At 32.4% G+C, this 26,524-nt stretch overlaps 1 protein-coding gene across 1 annotated transcript in view; it reads right to left on the reverse strand.

The window, feature by feature from the left end:
• LOC114339796 (WD repeat-containing protein 35) overlaps window positions 1-26,524 on the reverse strand; it is a 72,969-nt gene that overhangs the window by 37,845 nt on the left and 8,600 nt on the right. Inside the window, exons 9-12 of the mRNA XM_028290480.2 lie at window positions 24,194-24,310; window positions 23,865-24,135; window positions 19,778-20,018; window positions 3,053-3,231 (exon numbers count right to left, since the gene is read on the reverse strand). Coding sequence (XP_028146281.1) covers window positions 3,053-3,231; window positions 19,778-20,018; window positions 23,865-24,135; window positions 24,194-24,310 — 808 coding nt within the window. The remainder of the gene's footprint in view (window positions 1-3,052; window positions 3,232-19,777; window positions 20,019-23,864; window positions 24,136-24,193; window positions 24,311-26,524) is intronic.

Below are 26,524 nucleotides of genomic sequence, written 5' to 3' on the forward strand. Positions count from 1 at the left end.
TTTTTAGTCATTATGGCACAAAATATATTTTTCTTTACAAACAATACTTTTTCTTCTGTAAAAAATCACATTTCAAAAAATTTTTTATTAGTAATTTTATTTATCATGGAATTCAGTTATTCCATGATTCCAGTTATAAATCCCAATTGGCTTACTGAGTAGGAACTCCAAGTATTTACTGATGCCGAATAAGGTTTATAACAAACAACTAAGTGTATTTTCTTGTGGCGTATAAAGTACGCCACGCGTGTAGTTATGTTATAACTTGATGCGCGGGTAGTTAAAGATTAAAGTAGTTTTTCAACAACGTACAGTTTTTTTAGAATTACACAAATTGTCTACAGGGTAAGTCAAATTGTAAATAAAAAATTTTCTTCATATTTTTAAATGGAACACCCTCTGTATTTTATATTATCATCGAAAAGTTCCATCAGTATACTAAGTTCCTCAGTAACCTAAAGTTATTAGTTTTCGAGATATTTTAGTTTTATTGTTGATAACAACATGTATTACTTAGTTATTAATAACAATATGTACTTTAATTTATTGAAATTTATTAAGAAAACTAAATTAAATAAAAAAATGTTCAACGTACTTCGTATGTTCCTTATAAAAGTGTTCAAAGTGATCTACCGTAACGTCTACACAAGCCTGGAGACGAGTTTCGAAAGACCTACTGACGTTTGTAAGCAATTGTTGTGGGACACTTCGAAAGGCGTTTTGAATCCTTATGTTCATATCGTCAAGTGTTGTTCGAGGTGTCCTATACACTACGTCTTTAATATAACCCCAGAAATAGAAGTCAACTTGTTTAATTCTGGTGGCCTGGGTGGAAATAGTTTATCGAGTTCACCGTTGACAAATGCGTTGTGGTGAGCAGGGGCTCCGTCGTGAAGGTATCACATATGTTGGCGGATGTTTAATGGTACATTTTCAAGTAGAATAGGTAAATGATTCACTAGAAACTTTAAATAAACCTCACCATTTACCGATTCCTCAAAGAAAAAAGGACTTATAACGTAATTGCCTATGATTCCACCCCAAACATTTAAGGACCATCTCGTTTGACTATGTGTGCGAGCACAGTACGGAATGGTTGTAGAACAATAATGAAAATTGTGTCTGTTTGCACTACCATTTTTGTGGAATGTTGCCTCGTCTCCAAAAAGAACAAACTCAAAAAATCTCTCTGTATAACTATTTGCGTTTGTGACCATTGACAAAATTGTACTCTTCGGTCGAAATCATCCTAAACAAGTTCCTGATGTAACTGTATACAGTGGCGGATCCAGAAATTTTGTTTGGGGGGGGGTCATGGGTCTTGAGGGTGATTTAATTACCTATCTCTGATGCAAGGTCACTTAGTCTTACCAACCCTAGGATACGTGGGTTTACAATTATGGGGGGGGTCATGACCCCCGTGACACCCCCCTGGATCCGCCACTGACTGTATATGATATGGGTGCATGTTGTATTTCTTGTATGAGGATTTTCTGTAACATCCAGTAAAACATTTAATTCATTTTTATCCGTAATAATTGTTTTTGTTTTTTCCTTTGCTTCATATAAAACAGAACCAGTACGAGTAAACCTGTCTAATAAGTTGTCAAATGCTCTCTTATTTGGTTGTCGACGCTGTGGATACCGTTCCTTATAAATTCTTGTGGCAAGTAATGAGTTTTTGAAATACTCTCCTAAAATCCATATCATGTCTGTCATTTCTTCACGACTAAAATTAATTGTTAGGTATCAATTATAACAATATGGCAAACAATTATAATCACAGAATAACAAAACTAAAATTGCTGTATATTCGTTGGTATTTCTTTAAAATTCAAAACTAACCATAGGGTTATTAGACCTGGATCCCTCGTACCAAAAAAAAAAAAGTTGATTAATAGCAAGGGAGCGTTCAAGTATTACGTAACGCAGGTTGGGGGGGGGGGGTCAAAAATCTTCAAAAATTGCGTTACGCAATAGTTAAACGCCCAATACAGCAATACAGTGCGTTACGTAGGGGGGTCAAAAATCTTCAAAAATCGCGTTACGTAATACTTGAACGCTCCCCAAGCTGAAAATTTGTTAATAGCTTAACGGTGTCTAGTCGGACAAACTTTGATGTACGGGAACAGTCAACAACAGTAAAACCGTACAAATAATTAAAATCTTACATCTGACAGTTCTTGTGTCAATTAATTCAAAGCCACCTTAAACCAGAACTTGCAGCAATTTATAGGTCCCATTTCTTCGCGGAAAATTAATATCATTTTGTTAGTAAATATAAAATTGTCGTTATTGTATAGAATTTACCAGAAACTTGGAGAAAAAATGAAATGCAGTCTAATTTTAATTATCATTAACAAACTCATTGGAGGTTTCTAATATTAAGGGAAATTGATTATTGTAATAAACGTATCTATGAGTAGTTATCAACAATAAAACTAAAATATCGCGAAAACTAATAACTTTAGGTATAGGGAATATGTAAAAGATATGCAAGTATAATGAGAACTTTTCGATGGTAATATAAAATTCAGGGTGTTCCATTTAAAAATATGAAGATAATCTTTTATTTACATTTTGACTTACCCTGTATACAGTTTGTGTGGTTATAAAAAAATTGTAAGTTTTTGCAAAACTACTTTAATATTAACAGTCATCAGCAGTAAAAAAAAGTTTATATTACACCGTTAGAATCATACAGGGAGATCAAATCAGTATGATTTTTAATAAAAGTGCTCATAATTTTGAAACACTCAGTATAACACTAGACAAGTGCTATATCTTTTTAATCAGAAAAATGTAGAGAAACCAGATTTTGAATAAAATATAGGGTGTTCCATTTAAAAAAACATAACTTTGATTTGGCACCGTGTTATGGAGGATCCTGTATATTTCTCACTAATTTTAAAATGTGTACATTAACGGTGTCTATAACTTTTATTAACAACTTTTTTCATATATTTTATAATAACAGATACATTGGACTTTGTCACAGAAGTTGTATATTGTATATAGTGTATCACACTGTATATTGTTAAATATTAATTACCATAATCTAGGATGACTATTTTCTTCTACAAATTGACAGGCTTCATTGATACCAACTTTTTCTAATAGCTGCCTGGTATCTCTTAAACTCTTAACTTCCAGTTTGATGATATGGTCATTCTCAGGCTTCTCTGGATTTTGTATCACTTCATCCAGCAGAACTGCTTGTATTTCTAGATCCTAGAAAAAACATTTATTAAACCCAATACCATGTGTAAGCAAAACCATGTTATCGAAACCATTTTACAAAAAAGTCAGACCAACAAAAAATACGCCCAGCATTAAAACAAGAGGACTAAAAAAACAAAAAGGAGAAACCGTATTTAAAGATAAACAGATCAGCAGAATCATTATCATCAGGGCTTTTCATTCCGGGTGGAATGTTTGCCATTCTTACTTAGAGCTCTCTGGTTCGCTTATTGTGGTGAATCACTCCGCATTCTACTTGTATGTTGTCAAAGTTTGTTGTATGACTTGTCTTTCGTTACAATTGAATGGGTGAGATCTAAAAGGATAATATTCCATTTTTTGCCAAATTTGGTTAACATACAGCCTTACACCTAGAGGTAGAAAGGCTTAGGACTAAGTAAGTAAGTGTCAAGAGTAAAGAGTGTCAGTGCACCCTAACGTGTTGGCCAACCGCCTAAACGTGCCCGATGTCAACGAAGTGCGTAGACTTGGACGCCTGCTGCCTGCCGACCTGTCTACAGGACTCAGATAAGTTTTAGCTTTTAAGGACATATAGACACCAATAAGTACTCTCATTGTCAAAAAAACACTAAATTTAAATTTAGCTAGTTCTTTAAAAGAGATCACTCACTGGAGTTATACTCTACATGTCAATCTCACATTTGTCAAAGCAAACGCTTATTGCCCTTCCGGCAGATTGCAGAATCCAATAGGGGTTATATATATATATATATATATATATATATATATATATATATATATATATATAAAAAGTTTGTTGTATGACTTGGCTTTCGTTACAATTTTTTTCCACTCATTTCGATATGTGCATAGTTCCCTCCGGTTTCTCACTTCCAGCATTTTGATATCTCTCATGACCAGGTCCTCCCATCTCTCTGGGTCTTCCCCTTGGTCTTTCAGTTTCTGGTTTCCATCTGGTGATCTTCTTAATCAGTAAGTCGTTTTTTCTTCTCTCTATGTGTCCCAGCCATCTCAGCCTCTGTGCTTTAATAAATCTAACTATATCTTCTCCCTTCATTATGTCTCTTAGTTCATGGTTCATTCTTCTTCTCATTTCTCCGTTGTCCATTCTTATCGGGCCCATAATCCGTCTGAGGATTTTCCTTTCGAATATTCTCAATTTTTCTTCATCTTTTTCCGTGAGGCACATTGTCTCAGATGCGTACGTAACTACTGGTCTGATTGCAACTCTGTATATTTTCAGTTTTGTATTTCTGGATAAGTTCTTGTCCTTCATAAGCCTATGATATCTCCAATATGTTTTGTTGCTTCACTTCTCTTGTTTTGGCCATTCACTATTACTCCCAAATATTTAAATTGTTGGACTCTTTCAAAAGTGTAGTTTTCTATTTTGATTTCTCTTGTCCTGGTTTACAAAAATGCTATTCACCACAGAGGAAACATACTACAATGAAGAAGTAAGACCAATAGTACAAGATAACGACGAAACAGAAATTTCCACAGAAAACCTCCGGAATGGAAAAGCAGCAGAAGATGAAATAGCAGTGGAATTAATAAAATACGGAAGAAGAAAATTGCACAAAAATAAACAAGCTAATACAACAAATGTGGACACAAAACAAACTACCAGATGATTGTAACAGAGGTGTTATATGTAGTACCTATCTATAAAAAGGAGATCAGGAGTGCGAGAATTACATAGCAATAACCCTATTAAATAGCACATATAAATTCTAGCAAATACAGGGTGATTGATTAGTGGGGTAAAGCTCCGTAGATCCGTTATAGTAATAGATAGCGATAAAAGTTAATAACAAAAATTGTAGCTGACTTTGAGCTTCACATTACAAAATTAGTTAGAATATTACAGGGTGTTCGATAACATAGTGGCAGAGCAAACTTATGTTTTGGTTATCTTTGGTATGTTATACAGGGTATTTACAAAGTTATAACCAATTTTATATGAAAACCGTAACAAGTTCAACTCCCTGTATAAATAAAAATAAACACAACGGCAATGGTTTATTGATGCCATATTTTTTATTTATTGTCAAAATTTTCATAAATGATTGATATTGCTAATTTTCTGTATATTGAAAACAGGGTGAGTCAAAACGCAAGTACATTATTTTCTCAGTAATTTTAATGGAACACCCTGTATTTTATATCACTATCGAAAAGTACCATTACCGTACTCTAATTTGTATACAACATTCCCTATGTCTAAATTTATTTGTTTTCTAGATATTTCCATTTTTCCATGGACCAGTAGCATGACCACCCAGACTACCAGAATTTAATAAACTGAACCGATTTTTTGGGGTTACTTTAAGAATGAAGGTTATACAATGACTTCAACAACAAGAAAAATAGAATACAAAGTGTATTTTGAAGTGTTAATTTACAAATGCTTCGTAGTGTAAGTAACTCATTCAATGACCATTTTTAGGCATGCATAAATGTGTTAGGAGGTCATTTTGAACAACTTATGTAATTAAATATTTAAAATTTTTATTAAAAGTAACTTTTAATTTTTTCAAAAATGTTGTATTTTGTGTTGATGTTTTTTTTTTGTAAAATTTTTACTGATAAATTATTTTTCGTTCTTTATTTGTTACATTGTTAGATTTACATACAGTTCGTCTAATTTACTTACCGTTGCACGTCATTATTTACGTTAGAGATCTAAGTTGACATTGTTGCCCAATTACAAAAAATTCTTGAATTCATTTTAAATCAAATACATCACACAATTTTTGCGGAAGTGGATAGAGGAAAACAAATTAATATTCAATGTAAATAAATAAAAACATTAGAAATAGAAAACAAGAATTAAGTTATAATCTTACGTTAAAGTACATAATAAAATCAGTAACCTATAATGAAACAAATACTTAGTAAAGAATATAAACAAATATGAAGTGTCATCACCGCAACTGTCAAATAAATGTTACCAATTTATGCCAAAATATCACCTTCGTTCGATTATAGTTACAGTGTATTCCGAACAAATGTGCTTCATAAAAACGCTTTATAATCCATTTATACAAATTAAATGAAACATATTATTGTGTATTTCTTTAAGTTAACAATAATAGAAATCTTTAAATATTATTTCTACGCGTATATAATAAAATATGCCTAGTGGCTGTAACGCCAGTGTACTCGGCAAAGTGATTCTAAAAAAGAACACACCTACCGCCGAAATATTTCATGTTGGTATCATGTGACGTCTCGGGCTATGACGCGGGTGACGTGCAACGGTAAGTAAATTAGATGGAGTATACAAAAGTAATTTTTAATTGTTTTCACAAAATGTTGTATTTTGTGTTTGTAAAATTTATAACTAATAAATTATTTTTCTTTCTTTATCTGTTACACTTACATACAAAAGTAGGTTTTAATTGTTTCAAAAATGTTGTATGTTGTGGTTGTGTTTTATTTGTAAAATTTATTACTAATAAATTATATTTCTTTTTTTATTTGCTACATTGTTACATTTATTACCAGATTGATAATTAGTAATCGTAAATTGTCAGTTTTAAACAATTCAGTCATGGCTTACTTAAAATTTAGAAAGATTTATACCCGTAATTAATAATTTTTTCTGAAAAATGAAAATATCTCGAAAACTAATAAATTTAGACATAGGGAATGTTATATAAAAATTAAAGTACGGTAATGGTACTTTTCGATATTGATATAAAATACAGGGTTTTCCATTTAAAATTACTGAGAAAATAATGTACTTGCGTTTTGACTCACCCTGTATTCAATATAAAGTAAATTAGCAATATCAATCATTTATGAAAATATTACAATAAATAAAAAAATATGGCATCAATAATCCATTGCTTCTGTGCTTATTTTTATTTATACAGTGAGTTAAACTTGTTATGATTTTCATATAAAATTGGTTATAACTTTGTAAATACCATGTATAACATAATAAACCTTTATATTTTTGTAATGGAAAAGTTAAAAATATTGCGAATATTATTATTATTATTTATTATTATTAACATTCAATAAGAATAGAGGATTAGAATCCTATTATACTCTAAAAGCTAAACAAATTTTGGTACTTAGCTGTTTTACACTTATGCTGATTTACATATAATTAAATTAAAAATACAATCAATTATTATCGAGTCTATTCTTAAAACTATTTGTACTAGGAGCCATAGCGACATAAGCCGGTAATGAATTCCAAGCATAAACAACCCTATTTGATAAAAAGTTTAACCTGATGTTGGTTCTGCAGAGTTCTCTTCTTAGCTTTCTGGGATGGCCTCTTAACCGCTCATCTGTATTTATTGTAAAGAAATTTCTGAGTGAAGAAGTTTCGTAATGAAATGAATTGAATGTTGTAATTAAGTCGCCTCTAAGTCTGCGGGCGGATAATGGAACTAAATCCATGATCCTTAAACGATCTTCATATGAGGGACGCACCAATGAATACGGGATCCGTGTTACTCGTCGCTGTACATTTTCCAGCATATTTACATCCCGCTGAAGAACCGGACACCACACTGAATTAGCAAATTCTAATATAGGTCTCACATAAGTTTTATACAATTTTGCTAAGGTTCGACTGTCACAGGACGAAAAAACTTTACTAATAAGATATACCATGCGATTGGCTTTATTACACTGTTGCAACGTTTGAGGAGTCCAGGACAATTGTGAGTCTATTAACACGCCGAGATCAGAGTGACAATCGGTCTTTTTTAAAACGGTGCCGTTAATAAAATAATTTAACCGAGGGTTATTCTTGCCGAGATGAAGAACGACACATTTTTCTATATTAAGCGGTAGCAACCAGTCAGTACACCATCGAGAAATGCTGTCCAAGTCTTTTTGCAAACACTGAGAGTTTATTTTAGGATTGTTGTACAGCTTTGTGTCATCCGCATAAACCGAAAACTTTGATGAAATGATGTATTTTAGCTCCGATGTAAATATATTAAACAGTAGTGGCCCTAAAACAGATCCTTGGGGGACTCCACTTATCACGTCATATAGGGGGCTACTTGAAGACTGTATTCTTACTGAAAATTTTCTTTCACTTAAGAAGGCTGAAATCCAGTTTAACAGTTGCCCGCGAATTCCAATCCTGTTTAATTTTTTCAAAAGCCTTTCCCTTGGAACTTTATCGAAAGCCTTGCTAAAATCTAAGTAGATAATATCAATATCCTGTCCCATATCTACTTCGGCAGTCCAGTCATTTAGGCAACATAACAAGTTGGTAACAACCGATCTTCCACTGGTAAAGCCATGTTGTTCGTTCGGGATTATTTGATGCTGGTTCAAAAATATGTGTAAATTATCCACAATAATTGATTCCATAACTTTGGATATAACTGGAGTGAGACTAACAGGCCTATAATTTTTGGGGTCGAGTTTATCTCCTTTCTTAAAGATTGGTTTCACCCGTGCTTCTTTCCAAATAAGTGGCAGAGTAGCAGAGTGGAATGATTGTTCCATAAGCAAATGGAGTGGATATTTAAGAGCATTTGCACATGATTTCAAGAAAGTAGGAGAAAGATTATCTGGTCCTGGAGATTTGTTGGTGTCAAGTTCTTTAAGTTTTTTAAAAATATCATCAGGAGAAAATTCTACTGAGGTAATAGAACTATGATTTACGGGTTCATAATGTAAGTCTGGGAGCGGGCCATCAGGTTCTAAAGTAAAAGATCCGTAAAAGCTCCTAGCAAAAGTTGTAGCCACTTTCAAATCATCATTTGTAATATCACCTGAGTCTGTTTTTAATTGAGGAACAGAAACTTTTGTGTTTATGGAAGTTCTAATATACTTATAAAACTTCTTTGGATTATTGCTGTCTATAATATTTTTTTCATAGTTTCTCCTAGCATTGCAAATTTTTGTTTTCAATAGATTGGCAACTTTCCTATGCGTAACAAAATCATTCTCCAAACGTGATCTTTGATACTTTTGCCAAAGAGCTTTCTTTCTCTTAATCAGTCTTTGAATATCCCAATTAATCCAGGGTTTAGAAGGAAATGTAGTTATAAGTCTTGAGCTTGTATTCTTTTTTATGATGTTGCTACATTGTTCATGAAAAATATTCCAGTTTTCCTGTACATTTGGTAACGACAGGGCGGAAGCCCAGTCAACCAGTGACACATCATGATTAATACCTCTATAATCAATAAAATATCTTGATGAGTATAGTTTTTTTGGATCAGTAACAAGAATTAACTGCATTTGGAACTGAAGAATTGCATGATCGGATTTAGCAAAAGGGGGATAGTATTCTAGATTGTTTATTAAATCATTATCAGAAGTAATAATTAAATCCAAGATGGAGGGTTGCTGCCCAGAACGGAAACGAGTTGGTTCAGTAACGATTTGTTGGAGATGTGAATCTTGTACAAAATCAAGAAGAAGTCTAGATGAAGCATTTTGAGGTACAGGATGTGGCCATTTTAAATCTCTATGATTGAAGTCACCGGCAATAATTAGGTTTTTGTAAGTTGAAGCTAGAACGGATAAAAAATTAATAAGTTGAACATAATTATTATAAGCAGTATCAGGCGGTCTGTAAACACAGCAAATCGCAAAAGATAAGTGTTTATTATGAAAGAGAAGACATATTGCCTCGAAGCCAGGAATATTGGAAGGTAAAACAGTTACTGTAAATTGAGAAAAAACAGAATCTAACACATAAATGCATACTCCACCTCCAGTCGAAAGCCGGTCGTTGCGGAATATAGTATAACCTTGTACATCTATGATAGAATTAGGTATATGTGGTTTAAGCCAGGATTCTGTTATAAGCATAATAGCCGGCTTCTCTAAATCCATATAAGGAACAAATTCATTGAGTTTTGCCATTAAAGAATCAATATTAGTATAAGATATAGAGAAATTAAGAAAATTTGACTGTTTCAGTTTTTTGATGGTACAATAGAGGGGGTTCCTCTGATGAACTTTATAGTAATATCAGTCTCGCCTTTAGCCTTTCGATCATTTAGCTCCTTTCTCAACTGATCCAAATACTCCATTTGCTTAGGTGTTTTATCATCTCTAATAATAAATTTATCAAAACGGGTTCCCGTTAATGAGTTCTTGCGTTTAAGAATATCCTTTGCAATTGATGCATTGTTAAATGAAAGTTTCATTAATTTTGGTCTATTGGGTGAAGGTTTGCCAATTCTGGTTATGCTAACAGGAATATGTGGGGTTGAATTCCCACACACTACCCCCAAAATATCGGATGCTAATTCTTCATCATGCTTTTTACGTTGATCGATACTGCCTGTACTTTCTGGAGCACCAACAATAATTATATTCTGAGCTCGCACCATCCTCTCAGTTGCCTCCGAAACAACTTCTTCAAAAGTTTGTGGTGACATCTTTTGGTTTGTAATTTGTGTGCTTAGATCATCAAACTTTTTATTTAATTCTGACATTTTAGTTTCAAACTCATTTTTAAAGCCTTCAAAAAAAGATTTTAATTGATCAAGATTACCAATATTTCCTGAACAATTATTACAAAGAATCTTAACGCTTCGTGATTTATTTCTAGTCATTCTAACATCTTCGGCGGATTGCATTCCAACACACTTCAAATGAACAGTAGATCGACATCCGTCACACATTGTTGTTGGCGTAGACCCTAAAGCTGATCGACAATTCTGGCAATCACTCATATTTAAAGCTGTTTGACCTTGGTAACGATAAACAATTATTGACTAACCTGTTTATACGGCAGAACAGCTTCCAGATATCTTCTAATTACTCGCTTAATTTATGTTGCACAGTTTTTAATTTTTCACTAATATTACCACTATAATTAGACGATTAAATTGATGCCAATTAAACAATACAAAAATAACTATTTCCTTGCAAAAATAGCAAATAACTACGAGCGATTTTAAAAACGTTCTACACAGTACCGTGTTTGGTTATAATATATGAAATAAAATATAGGGTGTTCCATTTAAAAAAACAAGTTTGGTCTGCCACTATGTTATCAAACACCCTGTAACATTCTAATTAATCTCAAAATGTGACGTTCAAAGTTGGCTACAATTTTTGTGATTAACTTTTATTGCTATCTATTACTATAACGGATCTACGGAGCTTTACCCCACTAATCAATCACCCTGTATACTGAGCTATACATGAGACTTAAATCATGCACCGAACAAATACTAGCAGAATACCACAACTGGTTCATTCAGTCATACATGACGATAGAGAAGGACGACACAACAACTGAGAAATATCTAATAACACACAACCATAAATTTGAAACTGTATCCACCTTTAGCTACTTGGGAATAACAATAGAGAAAACCAGAAAAGAGATAACAGAGGAAAGAATTCTGAAAGGCAAGAAAACATTATGAATAGAAATCTGCTAAGAAGAAGGAATCTCAGTAAGAGAACAAAGATGAACCTATATAAGACCTTAATAGGAACTTTGGTTACATTTTGTTACATATGGGATGTAAACAATGACGATCAAGAAGCACATTTGTTGTCCAAGTTTCACATCCATAGAACAAAACGGACCAGACGTAACACTTCAATACTCTTAGACGTGTGGTCAATGAAAGACTTCTCCTGCACAATACAGAACGCCAGCTAATAAAGCTTTTTCGTGCAAGTTCTATTCTGATCGAAATTTCCTCATGATTTTTGATTGCAAATGCTAACTGCTTTGTCCTCCGTACAACACCAAACAGTAAAAAACAGAAAAAAAGAAAAAACTGCCACATACACGTTGCACAAACACATAAAAACTTTTTTCATGGTATGGGTGTAGGTATCACCCATCCATTCTGGGCCTAGTAGAGACAGCTGACTGACAAAGTCGGATATTCAACTCTGCTTTTATCTGTTCTGCGTTGACGTTTGACAGCTGACATTAAAATATTACTATTTTTAACATATTGAAAGGAAAAATTGAAAATTTTTACAATGAAATTGATAAGGAAATGTACCTTAGATGTTTGTACTAATCAACTAATAAATTAATTGATAACATGATTGATTTTAAGACTAACTGGCCCAAGATACATACACACCGTGTTAGATTAAAAAATTAAAAACAGAAAGTAATGAGAAAGATCGGTTTTAATTGTGAATTCTCAAATTCAATATTCCAGAAGATATTAGATTATTGAAATTATAGATTGAGATAATATTAGATTGTTGTTATTTATCATCTTCTTGTCAATTATTTAAGTCATTAAAATGACCTTGACTGGGTGTACGGATATTTTATTAACGACGTTCTACACCTTCGTTGCGGGGTATGCCTCTCAGAGGAAAGGGGGGGAAACTCATATGCAAGCGAAAGTTGGTAACAATGCATTTATAGCAGAATACTCAAATCATATGTTTCAGTATTGAATACTTTATAAAAATAAATTATAATAAATTACGGAAACTACGGAATAAATTATGGAATTAATCATAATAACTAAATTAAAAATAAATGGTACACAATAATTACACAAATTACTATTATTAATACCTTACACAAATAATTAAAAATCGTAAATTTGGGTCAAAAGCTATTAACTTTTTAAGAATTCCCATAAGAGCCCATGTTAAAACTTAACTTTGACCCTTAATAGTAATTAAATGGCACGGTAAAACAATTTTTAAAAAATCAAGTCTTAGTTTTTTGAAGTAAACTATAACATACTAAAATTTCATGCAAATCCTTAATTCTTTGTCGAAGGTGTAGAACGTCGTTAAGTTGAATCCCTAATGTTTATAGTAGAAATATTAAATGATTTTATTAAATGCTAAGATGTTAAAATGGGTATATTCAGTTTCTACTGCTGTAAGACATTGATAACAAATTAATAGGATAGTGTTCAGTGGAATTCAATTCCTAACAAAATAGTTTCCACCACTTTTGTTGTTAGGTGTTTGATTTCTAAAGCTCTCATTACTTGTTGATAGAAGTATATTATGTAAATATCTGTAATACAACAATGAACATCATTTTTATTTATTAGACATTTTAATTATTAGAAAGAATTCTTTCTAAATTCATATTATTTGACACACCTCGTATAAAATTAACAAACTTGGATAACTGATGGTTGCATCTTGAGGTTAGACCATTCACAGATTTTTATGAAGAATAACTTTTTTTCCTAAAATTATTAATAAAAGAGTTATTACATGTCTAATAAATAAAAATGATGTTCGGAATCGGTAATTTAGGAAAATTTCAGAATTTTTTTTTTCAAAGTAGAAGGCTGTTATTGCATATTTGAATATGGTTTTAATTACAAGTAACTTTTCATAATAAAATTTTTTGATATTTTGAAATATAAAGTTAGTTTGCTCTTGAGCGAAATTCATATTTTTTGACATACCTCGTATACTGTTGACAAAATTTGATATCTGATGATTGCATCTTAGGTTTTAGACTATGCAGAGCACTTTATAAAGAATGACTTTTTTTCGTAAAATTGATATTAAAAAAGTTTCCCATATGGTTCCAAGTTACGCAGACGCCCTGTATATATAGGGTGTCCCAAAAGTAGTGGAACGGTCGATTATTTCGCGAACTAAACATCGGATCGAAAAACTGAAAAATACGTGTTCAATCATTTTCAAAAATCTATCCAATGACATCAAACACCAACCCCCACTACACCCTTTGGAGATGGGGTGGGGGGTAACTTTAAAATCTTAAATAGAAACCCCTAGTTTTTCTTGCAGATTTGGATTCTTTGCGTAAAAGTAAGCAACTTTTATTCAAGACATTTTTTTCGAACTGTCGATAGATGGCGCTATAATTGGGAAAAACGATTTATCCTGATACCATAGGTAAATTATAGAAACGGTCTAATATCTCGAGAAATACACTTCCAAATGAGAAACCAAAAAACAGCTGTTTAATATTTTTCGAAAACCTATCGATAAACACCAAACATGACCCTCCAACCCACCCCTGGAGGTGGGGTGGGGGATAACTTTAAAATCTTAAATAGCACCCCCCACTTTTTACTGCAGATTCGAATTCGTCATGAAAAATTAAGCAACATTTATTCGAAACATTTTTTAAAAATGCTGATAGATGGCGCTAATAAATCGTATTTTTCCAATTAAAGCGCCATCTATCAACAATTCTAAAAAATGTTTCGAATAAATGTTGCTTAGTTTTTCACGACGAATCCGAATCTGTAATAAAAAGTGGGGGTTGCTATTTAATATTTTAAAGTTACCCCCACCCCACCTCCAGGGGGTGGGTTGGAGGGTCATGTTTTGTGTTATTCGATAGGTTTTTGAAAACTATTAAAAACCTTTTTTTGGTTTCTCATTTGGAAGTGTATTTCTCGAGATATTAGACCATTTCTTTAATTTACCCATGGTGTCAGGATAAATCGTTTTTCCCAATTATAGCGCCATCTATGGACAGTTCGAAAAAATGTCTTGAATAAAAGTTGCTTACTTTTAAGTAACGAATCCAAATCTGCAAGAAAATCTAGGGGTTTCCATTTGAGATTTCAAAGTTACCCCCCACCCCACCTCCAGGGGGTGTAGTGGAGGTTGGTGTTTGGTGTCATTGGATAGATTTTTGTAAATGATTGACCACATATTTTTCAGTTTTTCAATCCGATGTTTAGTTCGCGAAATATTCGACCGTTCCACTACTTTTGGGACACCTTGTATAAATCTGGCCAATAGTCACATGTTTTCCTTATTTAAAGTTATAAAATTAAATGTTAAATGTAAATACAATAGTTTTTATATAATATATTAAGGTGGTATGACACAATGTTAAAATTTATATAGTTTTTAGGTACAGTTACCGTCACTATTTCAAAACCAATCTTCAACTTAGGGGTATGTACGTGAACTTTAGACTTTCTATTTTAATAGTACCTAGTTAAAATTTCCAAAGAAAGCAGTATATTTTATATAACTGTACTTAAAGGAGTCCATGTCATAACTTACGTAGTAACTTGTTGTAAAAATTCGTTTTGCATAATAATTTTTGAACTTGGGTAGAAAATAACTATCAGAAACGATTAACTATGCAAAAAGCTTTATTTTAAACAAAATTTCATTGTCCGTACTGCCATAATTTTTAAATTAACTGTACCTAAAGGTAAAAATTATTGTTAAAAGCTGCAATCTGGGGATTTTGTTCATATTACAGCAATAAGTTGGCATTTTTCTAGTGATAAATTAGTTCCGCTGTTACTTAATAGATGAGAAGATGAGTTCACGTGTCATTTAGTAGATGGCAGCAGTGATGTATTAAATGGCGACAGATGCGCGTTTGCCGGATTTTAAGAAAATCTGCAAAACAATTGAAAACGAGTTTTGTAACCACGGAAATACGATGAATCACGCGGTTTTGTTTAGAAAAGTGGCCCCACCCTTTCCCAGTACACATTTTGGGCCTTGTTTGACTTTTAATCATGATTGTATAACGTCACAGTGTCTTAACAATACAAATATACATTTTTTAAGCTTGAGACCGTGTCGTTATACAAATGGTTAAAAGTTAAACGAGGCTCAAAATGTCTCAAAGTGTTTACTAGCACGGGCGTAGCCGGGGGGGTTTGGGGGTTCAAACCCCCCCCCCCCCCCCACTTAGGAGGAGGAGGACAACGCAAGAGACCCTAAGAGGTAGTTTTCTGTCCCGATTAAACCCCGAAACTATTTTTCATTAGACAACTTTGTTTCAACTGGGTCCATAGAGTTCATACATATATAGACCTGGATCCCGCGTACCTAAAAAAAGTTGATTAATAGCAAGCTGAAAATTTGTTAATAGTTTAACGGTGTCTAGTCGCACAATCTTTGATGTACGGGAACACTGGAACAGGGGAAGTTTTATTTGTTTAACAGCTTAAAAATTTGGAAGGTTAGACTACGAAAACGTTCCATGTATTTTGTCGGACAGAACTTCCAATTGATTTGTTAGCATTTCATTAAACTTTCATGTAAAAATCAGACTGGTGTTTATCACCAACTGAGTATTTTAATGAGTGGAACACGAAGAACATGTCAAATGACAATAATCAAGTCGGTTAGTAATATAGTAATAGCAGTCTGATGTATACAAGGATGGGCAGCATACGGAGCTCTTAGGGACATTTTTAAGAGTGACATTCCAACTAACATGAAGAAAAAAGTTTTCGACCAATGCGTGCTACCGGTGATGACCTATGGTGCAGAAACATTATCGCTCACAAAGAAAAACGCACAAAACCTAAGAGTAGCGCAGACAGGAATGGAGAGATCAATGATAGGGGCCACTCTGCGAGACAGGATTAGAAACGAAGATCTACGAGCTAAGACCAAAGTCATAGACGTCATTGAAAGAAGCTGTAACTTAAAATGGAAATGGGCTGGACACGTTGCCAGAATGAAGGACGGAAGATGGACTCGCAAACTAGTTGAATGGAGACCAAGAGCCGATAAACGTAGCAGAGGAAGACCACCAATACGATGGCAAGACGACTTACGAAAGACAACAAAAAACTGGATACAAAAAGCACAAGATAGAACACTTTGGAGACAAACAGGGGAGGCCTATGTCCAGCAGTGGATTGAGAGAGGCTGATGATGATGATGTTGATGAGTCTGATGTTTGCATGAGAGTTTAATGAAAGGGTAACAAATCAATTGGATGTTCTGTCCGACAAAATACCTGGGACGTTTTCGTAACCACCTGTTACGAAGTTCCCCTGTTCCAGTGTTCCCTCCCGTACATCAAAGTTTGTCCGACTAGACACCGTTAAGCTATTAACAAATTTTCAGCTTGATATTAATCAACTTTTTTTGGTACGCGGGATCCAGGTCTAATACACCATTTTTTTATACTTTTTTAGAAGCTACATATTTTTGCTAAGAATGTTTTTTTCGGATAAAATACTTACTTTTTGAGTTATTTGTAAAAGCCGCCTAAAAACGTGTTTTTTACTCGCAAATAACTCAAATATTAATTTAGTGAAAAAATCCTATAGAACAAAAGTTGCTTAGAATTAGTCATTTTATCCATTTTCAGACTTATTTTGAACGTATATTTTTTCACCCCCGAGATGGGGTAAAACTCACCCTCAGGGCAAAATCTTACATCGGTACACTATCATTTTTGTTGGTTGACATGTTACCTATGTGTATGCCAAATTTCATGTTAATCCAAGCGATTATTTAAAATTTAGAGCAAAAAGCGTGATTCAATGTATATATTTACTACTTCTTGTATTTCAAACAATTGCAAATTTCTTTATCAGTTTAAAATAAATATTTTTGACCAGGTAAAGAATTAATAATTGTCGTCTGAAGACAAATATTACAAATATAATCTAAATACTATAAGTAATAAAATATTTCCAAATATAACGTTTTGTATCTATTACCATTGTTTAAAAAAAGATAAAAATTTGTCTAGTTATACAATGCTATCTATTAGTAAGAATTTACCACTTCCAGGTAAAGAATTAAACACCCTCTTCTGTAAATACAATACAAGTACGATTGAAGGCGAACGGTACCGATCGATCGGTAACGATCATAAGTTCTATTTAGTAGGTAACAATGGCAACAACGCCGTCGTTAATAGAATTAAAATTCGTCGTTATTAAAATGTTCGAATATATATACGTGCTGCCATCTACTGAAAGAAATTGTTAAACGTTAGTTCCTACGATCAACAACCATTTTGACTGAAGCGTTTACATACCCCCTTAAAGATTGTGTGAGGTTACTACTCCACTGTCTCCTACAGATACTTGAATAAAGGTTTATAATTACAATTCAAATTGATCTGAGTATTAACACAAAAATCAGGATTAGACTTCATCTCTCTTGAAATCACCAGGTCCTCCAACAAATTCATTAATCTATAATTTTTAGATGGAATGTTATGCAAAATTTGGCTGTCTTTATTGGGAGAGAAGGAATGATTAGTAGATTTAACATGATAGCCAAAGTTTGATTTTTCTGGAGTTCTGACATGCTCCTTGATTCTTTGAGAAAGGGTTCTCATTGTCCTTCCTACATAGGTGGTACTACACTCACCACTTGATAGCTTATATATGCCACTCTTATTTAATTTATCTATTTTGTCTTTGGGTTTACTAAACAGTGATTTGATGAAATTTTTAGTTTTAAATGAAATTTTGAGGCTCTCAACTTTATTTGATATTACACTTGAAAGTTTATCTGAAATTGGCCCCAACTAAGAAATAGATCTGTAAATACAGTTTTTGGTATTGTGTTCATCTGTGTTAAAGGCTTGATTTAATTTTATTTTGAGCAATTTCTTTCTTATAATGTTGTCTAGTATCAAAGGAGAGTAACCATTGTTTACTGCTAACTGTTTTAGTATAGAAACCTCATTATTATAGTTGTCTTTAGACATAGGGATGTTCCATCTTGTAGGCGGTCGACCGACCTACAAGATGGTCGGCCTACAAGATGGATTGACGACTTAAGAAAGGTAAATAAAAACTGGATGAGAGCGGCGCAGGATAGATGGGGTTGGAAACGAGGGGAGGAGGCCTATGTTCAGCAGTGGACTTTTGAGGCTGGATGATGATGATAGGGATGTTCAACAGTCTATGTATGTAACAGTGAAAAGCTGACATTTTTTGTTGGTATGGATGATTAGATAAATTTGGGATAATGTGGTCAGTTTGTGTAGGTTTTCGGAAGATTGAGAATTCCAGTTTAGAACGTGTCTTTTCAATAGTCAGATCTAGAAACTTAATACTATTGTTGATTTCAGTATCTAGGGTAAATTTGATAGATGGGTGTAAACCGTTGATCAGAGTTAGGATGTGATTGGGTGTGTTGGTGGGACCTTCAATGAAGGCTAAAATGTCATCTACATATCTGTGCCAAAGAATAATTGCAGGACGTGATTGTACGAACTTAGTTTCAAGTGAATCTAGGAAAAGATCAGCTAACAAAGGAGAGAGTGGATTTCCCATGGCTAACCCTTCTGGTTGTCTGTATAGTTTGATGTTAAATACACAGTGTTGGAAACACTCAGATATGCTAAGAAGGATAATTAACTGGACACCAGTATATCCCAGGTATGGAGGAAGGTCTAGGAGAAGATGGTTAGATGATGTAGAAGATATTAAGATCAATGATTGTTAAAGACTGGAAAGTTCAGTGCAACGACAAGAAGAAATGAAAAAAAGTCACTACAGCAGCAAAGACACAGCAAGTTTGTGAATGAGTTTGAAATGGGGAAAAAAGTTAATCAATCACATGTATTAAATATGGTGGTAGGAATGGATATAAAAATTGAAGAAGTAATTATAAAATAAGTTGAAAATTAACAGTCAATACGAGTGAAAATAGAAGAGAATCAGAAAATAGAGATCGACAGCAGTATACAAACAAAAAACACTTAATCCCTTGACAAAAAACAAAAAAAATGTATACTACCCAATACCATTATTTTATTCTAAATCTATATTCCATGTAATATTGAGGTATTTACCTATAATACATGAAATTTTACATTAATATACTCGTATATCTTAATTAAATCTTGGCTTTTTATTTGTTTTTATGCACTTACATTAAAACTGCAAATATATCCAGAACAAGTTACTGGTTCCTCAGGATACATTCCTCTAAAAATGTACATCCTAGTTTTCTCCATAATAGCTAGAAGTTGCGGATTGTCCGAAGCCCAGCACATTGCCCAAACATCTTTCCGTTCTAATTTATTCTCGGAGGCTGATATCCCAGCACGACCCACACCTTCTGATATATCAAGGACTGTCATCAATCCTGATATATCGATTATGGAAAGGCGCCTAAAAATTTACAACAAATAATTTAAGTAAAGGAATAAATAATTATTCGAGGTAGTTTCCAAATGCATAGAAACTTATTTCAAATACTTTGTAAACGTTAAGATGTTTTATTTTTTTTGCATAAAAGCGGCGCTTCATCCAAATATATAAAAAAATAGCCAAGAAAGATTTTTTGTAGTAAATTGAACGAGGATTTCAAATATGATTTTTGATTTGACATATCTCAGTGGCGTACTATTTTTTTCTTTAAAAAAATTCAGACGATTACCTATACGCGCGCCAATTGTGAATATAAAATTATTCTGTTACCTTTAAAGGAGGTAAATTTGAACATTTGTTGTAGCTTTGCACCTAGTTAAAATCTTTTTAGTAATATTTTTTGTTATTGTTCAAGTTTGGTATTATTATATTGGCGAGTTCTTGATACCCGTGTTGAGCTGCCCCCCCCCCCCACTTGCAAAAATAAAAAAACAAATAGCCCTGATTTATGAGCTTTCATATTCTGCAAACTAAAAATTTTGAGCTCGTTCCACTGAGCAGGAATTTAATACTTTAGTGAGGGGGGCTGAGTCAGCCCCCCCCCCCGCTACTTAAAAATAGGAATATTGAATCGGTTTTTCCGGCAGAATTACGAGCTATTTATGAGCTCTTGAAATTATATAGTTTCGATTTTTGAGCTCATCCCCTTCACCCCCAAACTATTGCGGATATAATTCCTATAGCTTATATACTCTAAGAATAAACTATTAAATCACTTGCATTTCGATTATTGAGCTACAACCCCTTCGCAAGAAAACCACCCTATCTTCTCGGCTTAAGAGAAAGTTGTACTTAAAATGCATTAAATTAATTATTTGGCGACTACATATCATTTAATATTTATAAGCTTCCAAATTACGCGCATTTAGATCAGTAAATTGCAATTTATTTTGTAGTATAGTGCAGTCACTGAAGGTAAAAATCAACGATTACCTTCAATTTCGGTGAACCTTCATCGATTTTCACGAAAATTGGTCAGTGGTTAGAGGATACGTCAAGAAACAAAGGTGACATGGTACCACCTTGCGTCTTTACCCTGAGGGTGGATACCGCCCCTTCTTGGGGTGAAAATTATTTTATAAAAAATAACTGCACAAATGAATAAAAGAACAAATTTAAAGCAAAATTTATTATATAAAGTTATTAAAATAAGTCAATACTTTTTAAGTTATTAAAGATCAAAGATTTTAATTATTCGTGAAAAAAAAATGCATGTTTTGAAGCGGTTTTTCGTAAATCACTGAAAAACTGTAAGTTTTTACAAAAAAGTTAATAGTAGTTTAATTCGTATAGCTTATATTCTAAGAATAAACTCTTAAATCACGCGCCTTTCGATTATAGAGCTACAACCCCTTCGCAAGAAAACCATCCCATATTCCCGGCTTAAGAGAGAGTTGTACTTACAATAATTTAAATTAATTATTTATCGACTACATATCGTTTAATCATTTATGAGCTCCCAAAATATACGCATTTTAATTATTGAATTGCCATTTTCTTTCTATAGTGCAGTCACTGAAGGTAAAAATCAACTATGACCTTCGATTTCGATAAATCTCCATTCATTTTCACGAATTGACAATAACAACTTGCGGTTTTAGCCTGGGGTATATGTAACCCATTCTGGGGGGTGAAAATTACTTTATTAAAAATAACCCCACAAATCGAGAGAGGGACAAACTGTAAGCAAAATTTGTTATATAATGTTATTAATAAATCAATACTTTTTGAGTTATTAAAGATCAAATATTTTTATTTTTGTGAAAGAAAATGCATGATTTAAAGCTATTTTTCATAAATAACTCAAAAACTGTAAGTTTTTACAAAAAATTTTTCATCACTAAACTTGAAGCTAATAAAAAATATAATAAATTGCTTACTTGAAAAACCCTTTAATGTTAATTTAAAGTAAGTTATTGGTAATTAAATGTATATTTTTTTCTGCGACTGTTCAAATCTAAGGATTAAAGCTTAAATAAAGGGAAAGAGATGCATTTTATAACACTTAGGTACTAAATACTTGTCAAAGTACTTAGAAATACCTATCAATCAAAAATGAGCTCCAGAAAAAGTTGATAGCATCAAAATCCGCTCACCAATTTTCGTGAAAATGAATGGAGATTTACCGAAATCGAAGGTCATAGTTGATTTTTACCTTCAGTGACTGCACTATAGAAAGAAACTGGCAATTCAATAATTGAGATGCGTATATTTTGCGAGCTCATAAATTATTAAACGATATCTAGTCGCCAAATAATTAATTTAAATTATTTTAAGTACAACTCTCTCAAGCCGGGAATATGGGATGGTTTTCTTTCGAAGGGGTTGTAGCTCAATAATCGAAAGGCGCGTGATTAAGGAGTTTATTCTTAGAATATAAGCTATACGAATTAAACTACTATTAACTTTTTTGTAAAAACTTACAGTTTTTCAGTGATTTACGAAAAACCGCTTCAAAACATGCATTTTTTCACGAATAATTAAAATTTTTGATCTTTAATAACTTAAAAAGTATTGACTTATTTTAATAACTTTATATAATAAATTTTGCTTATAATTTGTTCTTTTATAGATTTGTGCAGTTATTTTTTATAAAATAATTTTCACCCCCAAGAAGGGGCGGTGGTACCATGTCACCTTTGTTTCTTGAGGTATTCTCTAACCACTGACCAATTTTCGTGAAAATCGATGAAGGTTCACCGAAATTGAAGGTAATTGTTGATTTTTACCTTCAGTGACTGCACTATACTACAAAATAAATTGCAATTTACTGATCTAAATGCGCGTAATTTGCAAGCTTATAAATTATTAAATGATATGTAGTCGCCAAATAATTAATTTAATGCATTTAAGTACAACTTTCCCTTAAGCCGGGAAGATAGGGTGGTTTTCTTGCGAAGGGGTTGTAGCTCAATAATCGAAATGCACGTGATTTAATAGTTTATTCTTAGAGTATATAAGCTATAGGAATTATATCCGCCATACGATATATTTTAAGTTTTCTCAGCATTTTTCTCTTAAGTTAAATCAATTAAAGGGTTGTTTGGGGGTGAAGGGGATGAGCTCAAAAATCTAAACTATATAATTTCAAGAGCTCATAAACCGCTCGTAATTCTGCCGCAAAAACCGATTCAATATTCCTATTTTTAAGTAGTGGGGGGCTGACTCAGCCCCCCCCCCCCACTAAAGTATTAAATTCCTACTCAGTGGAACGAGCTCAAAATTTTTAGTTTGCGGAACATGAAAGCTCATAAATAGCTCATAAATCAGGGCTATTTGTTTTTTAATTTTTGCAAGTGGGGGGGGGGGCAGCTCAACACGGGTGTTCTTGATAATGTATTCAGAAATGAAAAATACGCGCGCAGATGTTTTATTTTTTTGCATAAAAAACGGTGCACCATATGAAAAAAGACAAGAAACGTTCTTTATCATAAATTAAACGTGGAATAAAAAAATAATTTTTAATTGAAATATCTCAGTGGCGTACTATTTTTTCTTTAAAAAAATTCAGACCATTACCCATAGGCGCGCCAATGATGAATACAAAATTGTTATTTGTATGTCAAAAAATGCGCAATAACCACCCTTTAAAACCGACCAAATTTAATTTTCATAGCTCAACCGGTCTTAGAGCAATAAAAAAATTGGCAGTTTGAAATAAAAATTTCAACACCCCGTATCTCAGAAACGAAGCAGTTGAGGGCATATATTTATAACGCAAACTGTCATTATTTTTTCATGTAGATTACCCCTTAAAGTTTGTCATACTTATTTACTAAATTATGTATTACTAAAAATTATACTTACGTAGAGTTACAATTAATAGCCATCTTATGAGGTCTAGTGCTCATTTTAAACCTATTTATGAGAACTATATGAGGTAGAGCATAAAACTGCACTAGTCCGGAATCCCTGCCTATTACTAAACATTTGTCACTTGCAACCAGACAACATATTGGATCTATTGTTTCATGTGTGCTAACAGGAACTGTGCTGGTACCTTCTAATTCATGAATGATTTCCACGGCCCCAGAAGGACTGTCATCGATGTGGAACATTTTAATTTTGCCATTACCCACTAAATAAAAAACAAAAAAGTTACAATTGTTTACAAGAAAAACCTATTAGAAACTTACTGCTTGATACAGCCTTTGGTGTCTTGTAATGCCACACTATAAAATTATTTTTTGATGCGGCAAACACTTGATATGAGTTCATTGTAACTCCAATCGGTTCGATATTGATATATTTACCTAAAATGGGGAATAAATAAATACATTTATACAGGGTGTTTCATTGGGAAACGGAAATACTTAATTTGTGAATAGAGGTCAGTGAGGCGGTCCTCATTTATTGCCTCACCGATTTTTATAACAGAGTTACAGGGTGTTTTATCGAGTTTGCACATTTCTTTCTGGACCCATTACTTTAGAACCACCCTGTATATTTTTTTGATATTTGGTACATATATTATGTCCCATTTACAACCCAAACCATTCAACTACTAATCACAAGAAAAGTCCAGGTCCGAACTAAAAAACATTTATAAATTCATTGTAACCTTGAAACAACACCATGTATATTGAAATTTTCAAAATCTGTTTGCATATTTGAAAAGAGCACAAAAAATTAAGTTTAATGGTTCGCTTAAATTTTTCGGTCAGACAATTTAATAACTTTAATTTTGAAATTATATTGCAGTTTTTAAAAACTCTTAGATTAAAAAGCAGGTAATATTAACTTTTAATAATAAATTATTAAAGTTAATGAACAAATACTCATTTTAAAAATAATCAATACTTCTGTGGCGTTGTGGCAAAAGTTGATATGTCCAAATTGCTATTTGTTGGCAAATGATAGAAACAACTTGTACTGTTAATATTAAATCGTTGCACTCGAATATGTGAACCAAATGGTATTAGACAAAAATATACAGCATTATATAAAATTTATACTTTCAAATAAAATTTATTACATAGGAGGGGGAAAACATATCAACTGTTGTCATATTTTTTTTTATTTGAAAAAACAACTTGTTCTGTTAATATAAAACCATTGCACTCGAATATGTGAACCAAATGGTATTAGAAAAATATATATGGGCAGCATTATGTAAATTGTTTACTTTCAAATACAATTTATTACATAGAAGGAGGACAATCGGAGGGAGAAAAACATATCAACTTTTCCCATCTTCTTTTTTAATTTTGGTAGGACATATCAAAATAAGGAGATTGGTAACAATTACAAAATTATTTGCAAACTTACGAAAACAAATATATTGCATTGGTACATAGTAAGTAAATAGTATAAAAATAAAACTAATTCGTATCAATATTTACAAATTATTCATTATTATTATCACGTGATATGTAACATATCATGTTCTGGCTACTTAAATTTTTCTTAATTTTGACATATCAACTTATGCCACTGGATATAACACCTTCATTTTTAACTTAGGCACATATCTACTTATGTCACGTTATTAAACATACTTTTTAGAGGACATATCAATTGAAAACCAAAAACACGATTTTTTGGACATATCAACTTCTGCCATAACACCATCACAAGAATAATCCAGGTCCAGATTAATAAAAAAACAAACTAATTCGGACCTTGAAACAACACCCTGTACATTGAAATTTTTAAAATTCGTTTGCACATTTTTTGAAGAGCACAAAAAACTGATGTTATAGGTTCGCTTTAATTTTTTGCGCAGAAAATTTAATAACTTATAATTTTGAAATTAAATTTATTGAAATATTTTAACTCTTGTTTATAACTGAGATTAAAAATCAGGTATTAGTAACTTTTAATTATAAGTTAATGACTAAATACTCATTTTAAACATAATCAATAATCATTTACTACATTATAACGACCCATTTACTAATCACAAGAAAAATCCAAGTCCGGGTTAACAAAAAAATATAAAGTAATAGTCACCTCGAAAAGCTGTGTATACCCTGTATATTGAAATTTTCAAAATCCGTTTGAACATCTGAAAAGAGCACAAAAAACTAAGTTTATTGGCTCGCTTTAATTTTTTGCTCAGACAATTTAATGAAATACTTTTGAAATTATATCGAAATTTTTGTTAGTTCTTAAAAATTTCGGCATAATTTCAAAATTAAAGTTATTAAATATTCTGCGAAAAAAATGGAAGCGAACCATGAAGCTTAGTTTTTTGTGCTCTTTTCAAATGTTTAAATGAACTTTGAAAATTTAAATATACTTGCTTCAAGGTCACTATTACTTTATATTTTTTTGTTAATCCGGACCTGGATTTTTGTTGTGATTAGTATGTGGGTCGTTCCAATGTAGTAAATAAGTATTGATTATTTTTAAAATAAGTATTTAGTCATTAACTTTATTAATTTATTTTTAAAATTTATTAATACATACCTGCTTTTTAATCTCACAGTTCTAAAAAATTTCAATAGAATTAATTTCAAAAATAA

Source organism: Diabrotica virgifera, chromosome 10, assembly GCF_917563875.1.
Source record: "Diabrotica virgifera virgifera chromosome 10, PGI_DIABVI_V3a".
NCBI lineage: Eukaryota > Metazoa > Arthropoda > Insecta > Coleoptera > Chrysomelidae > Diabrotica > Diabrotica virgifera.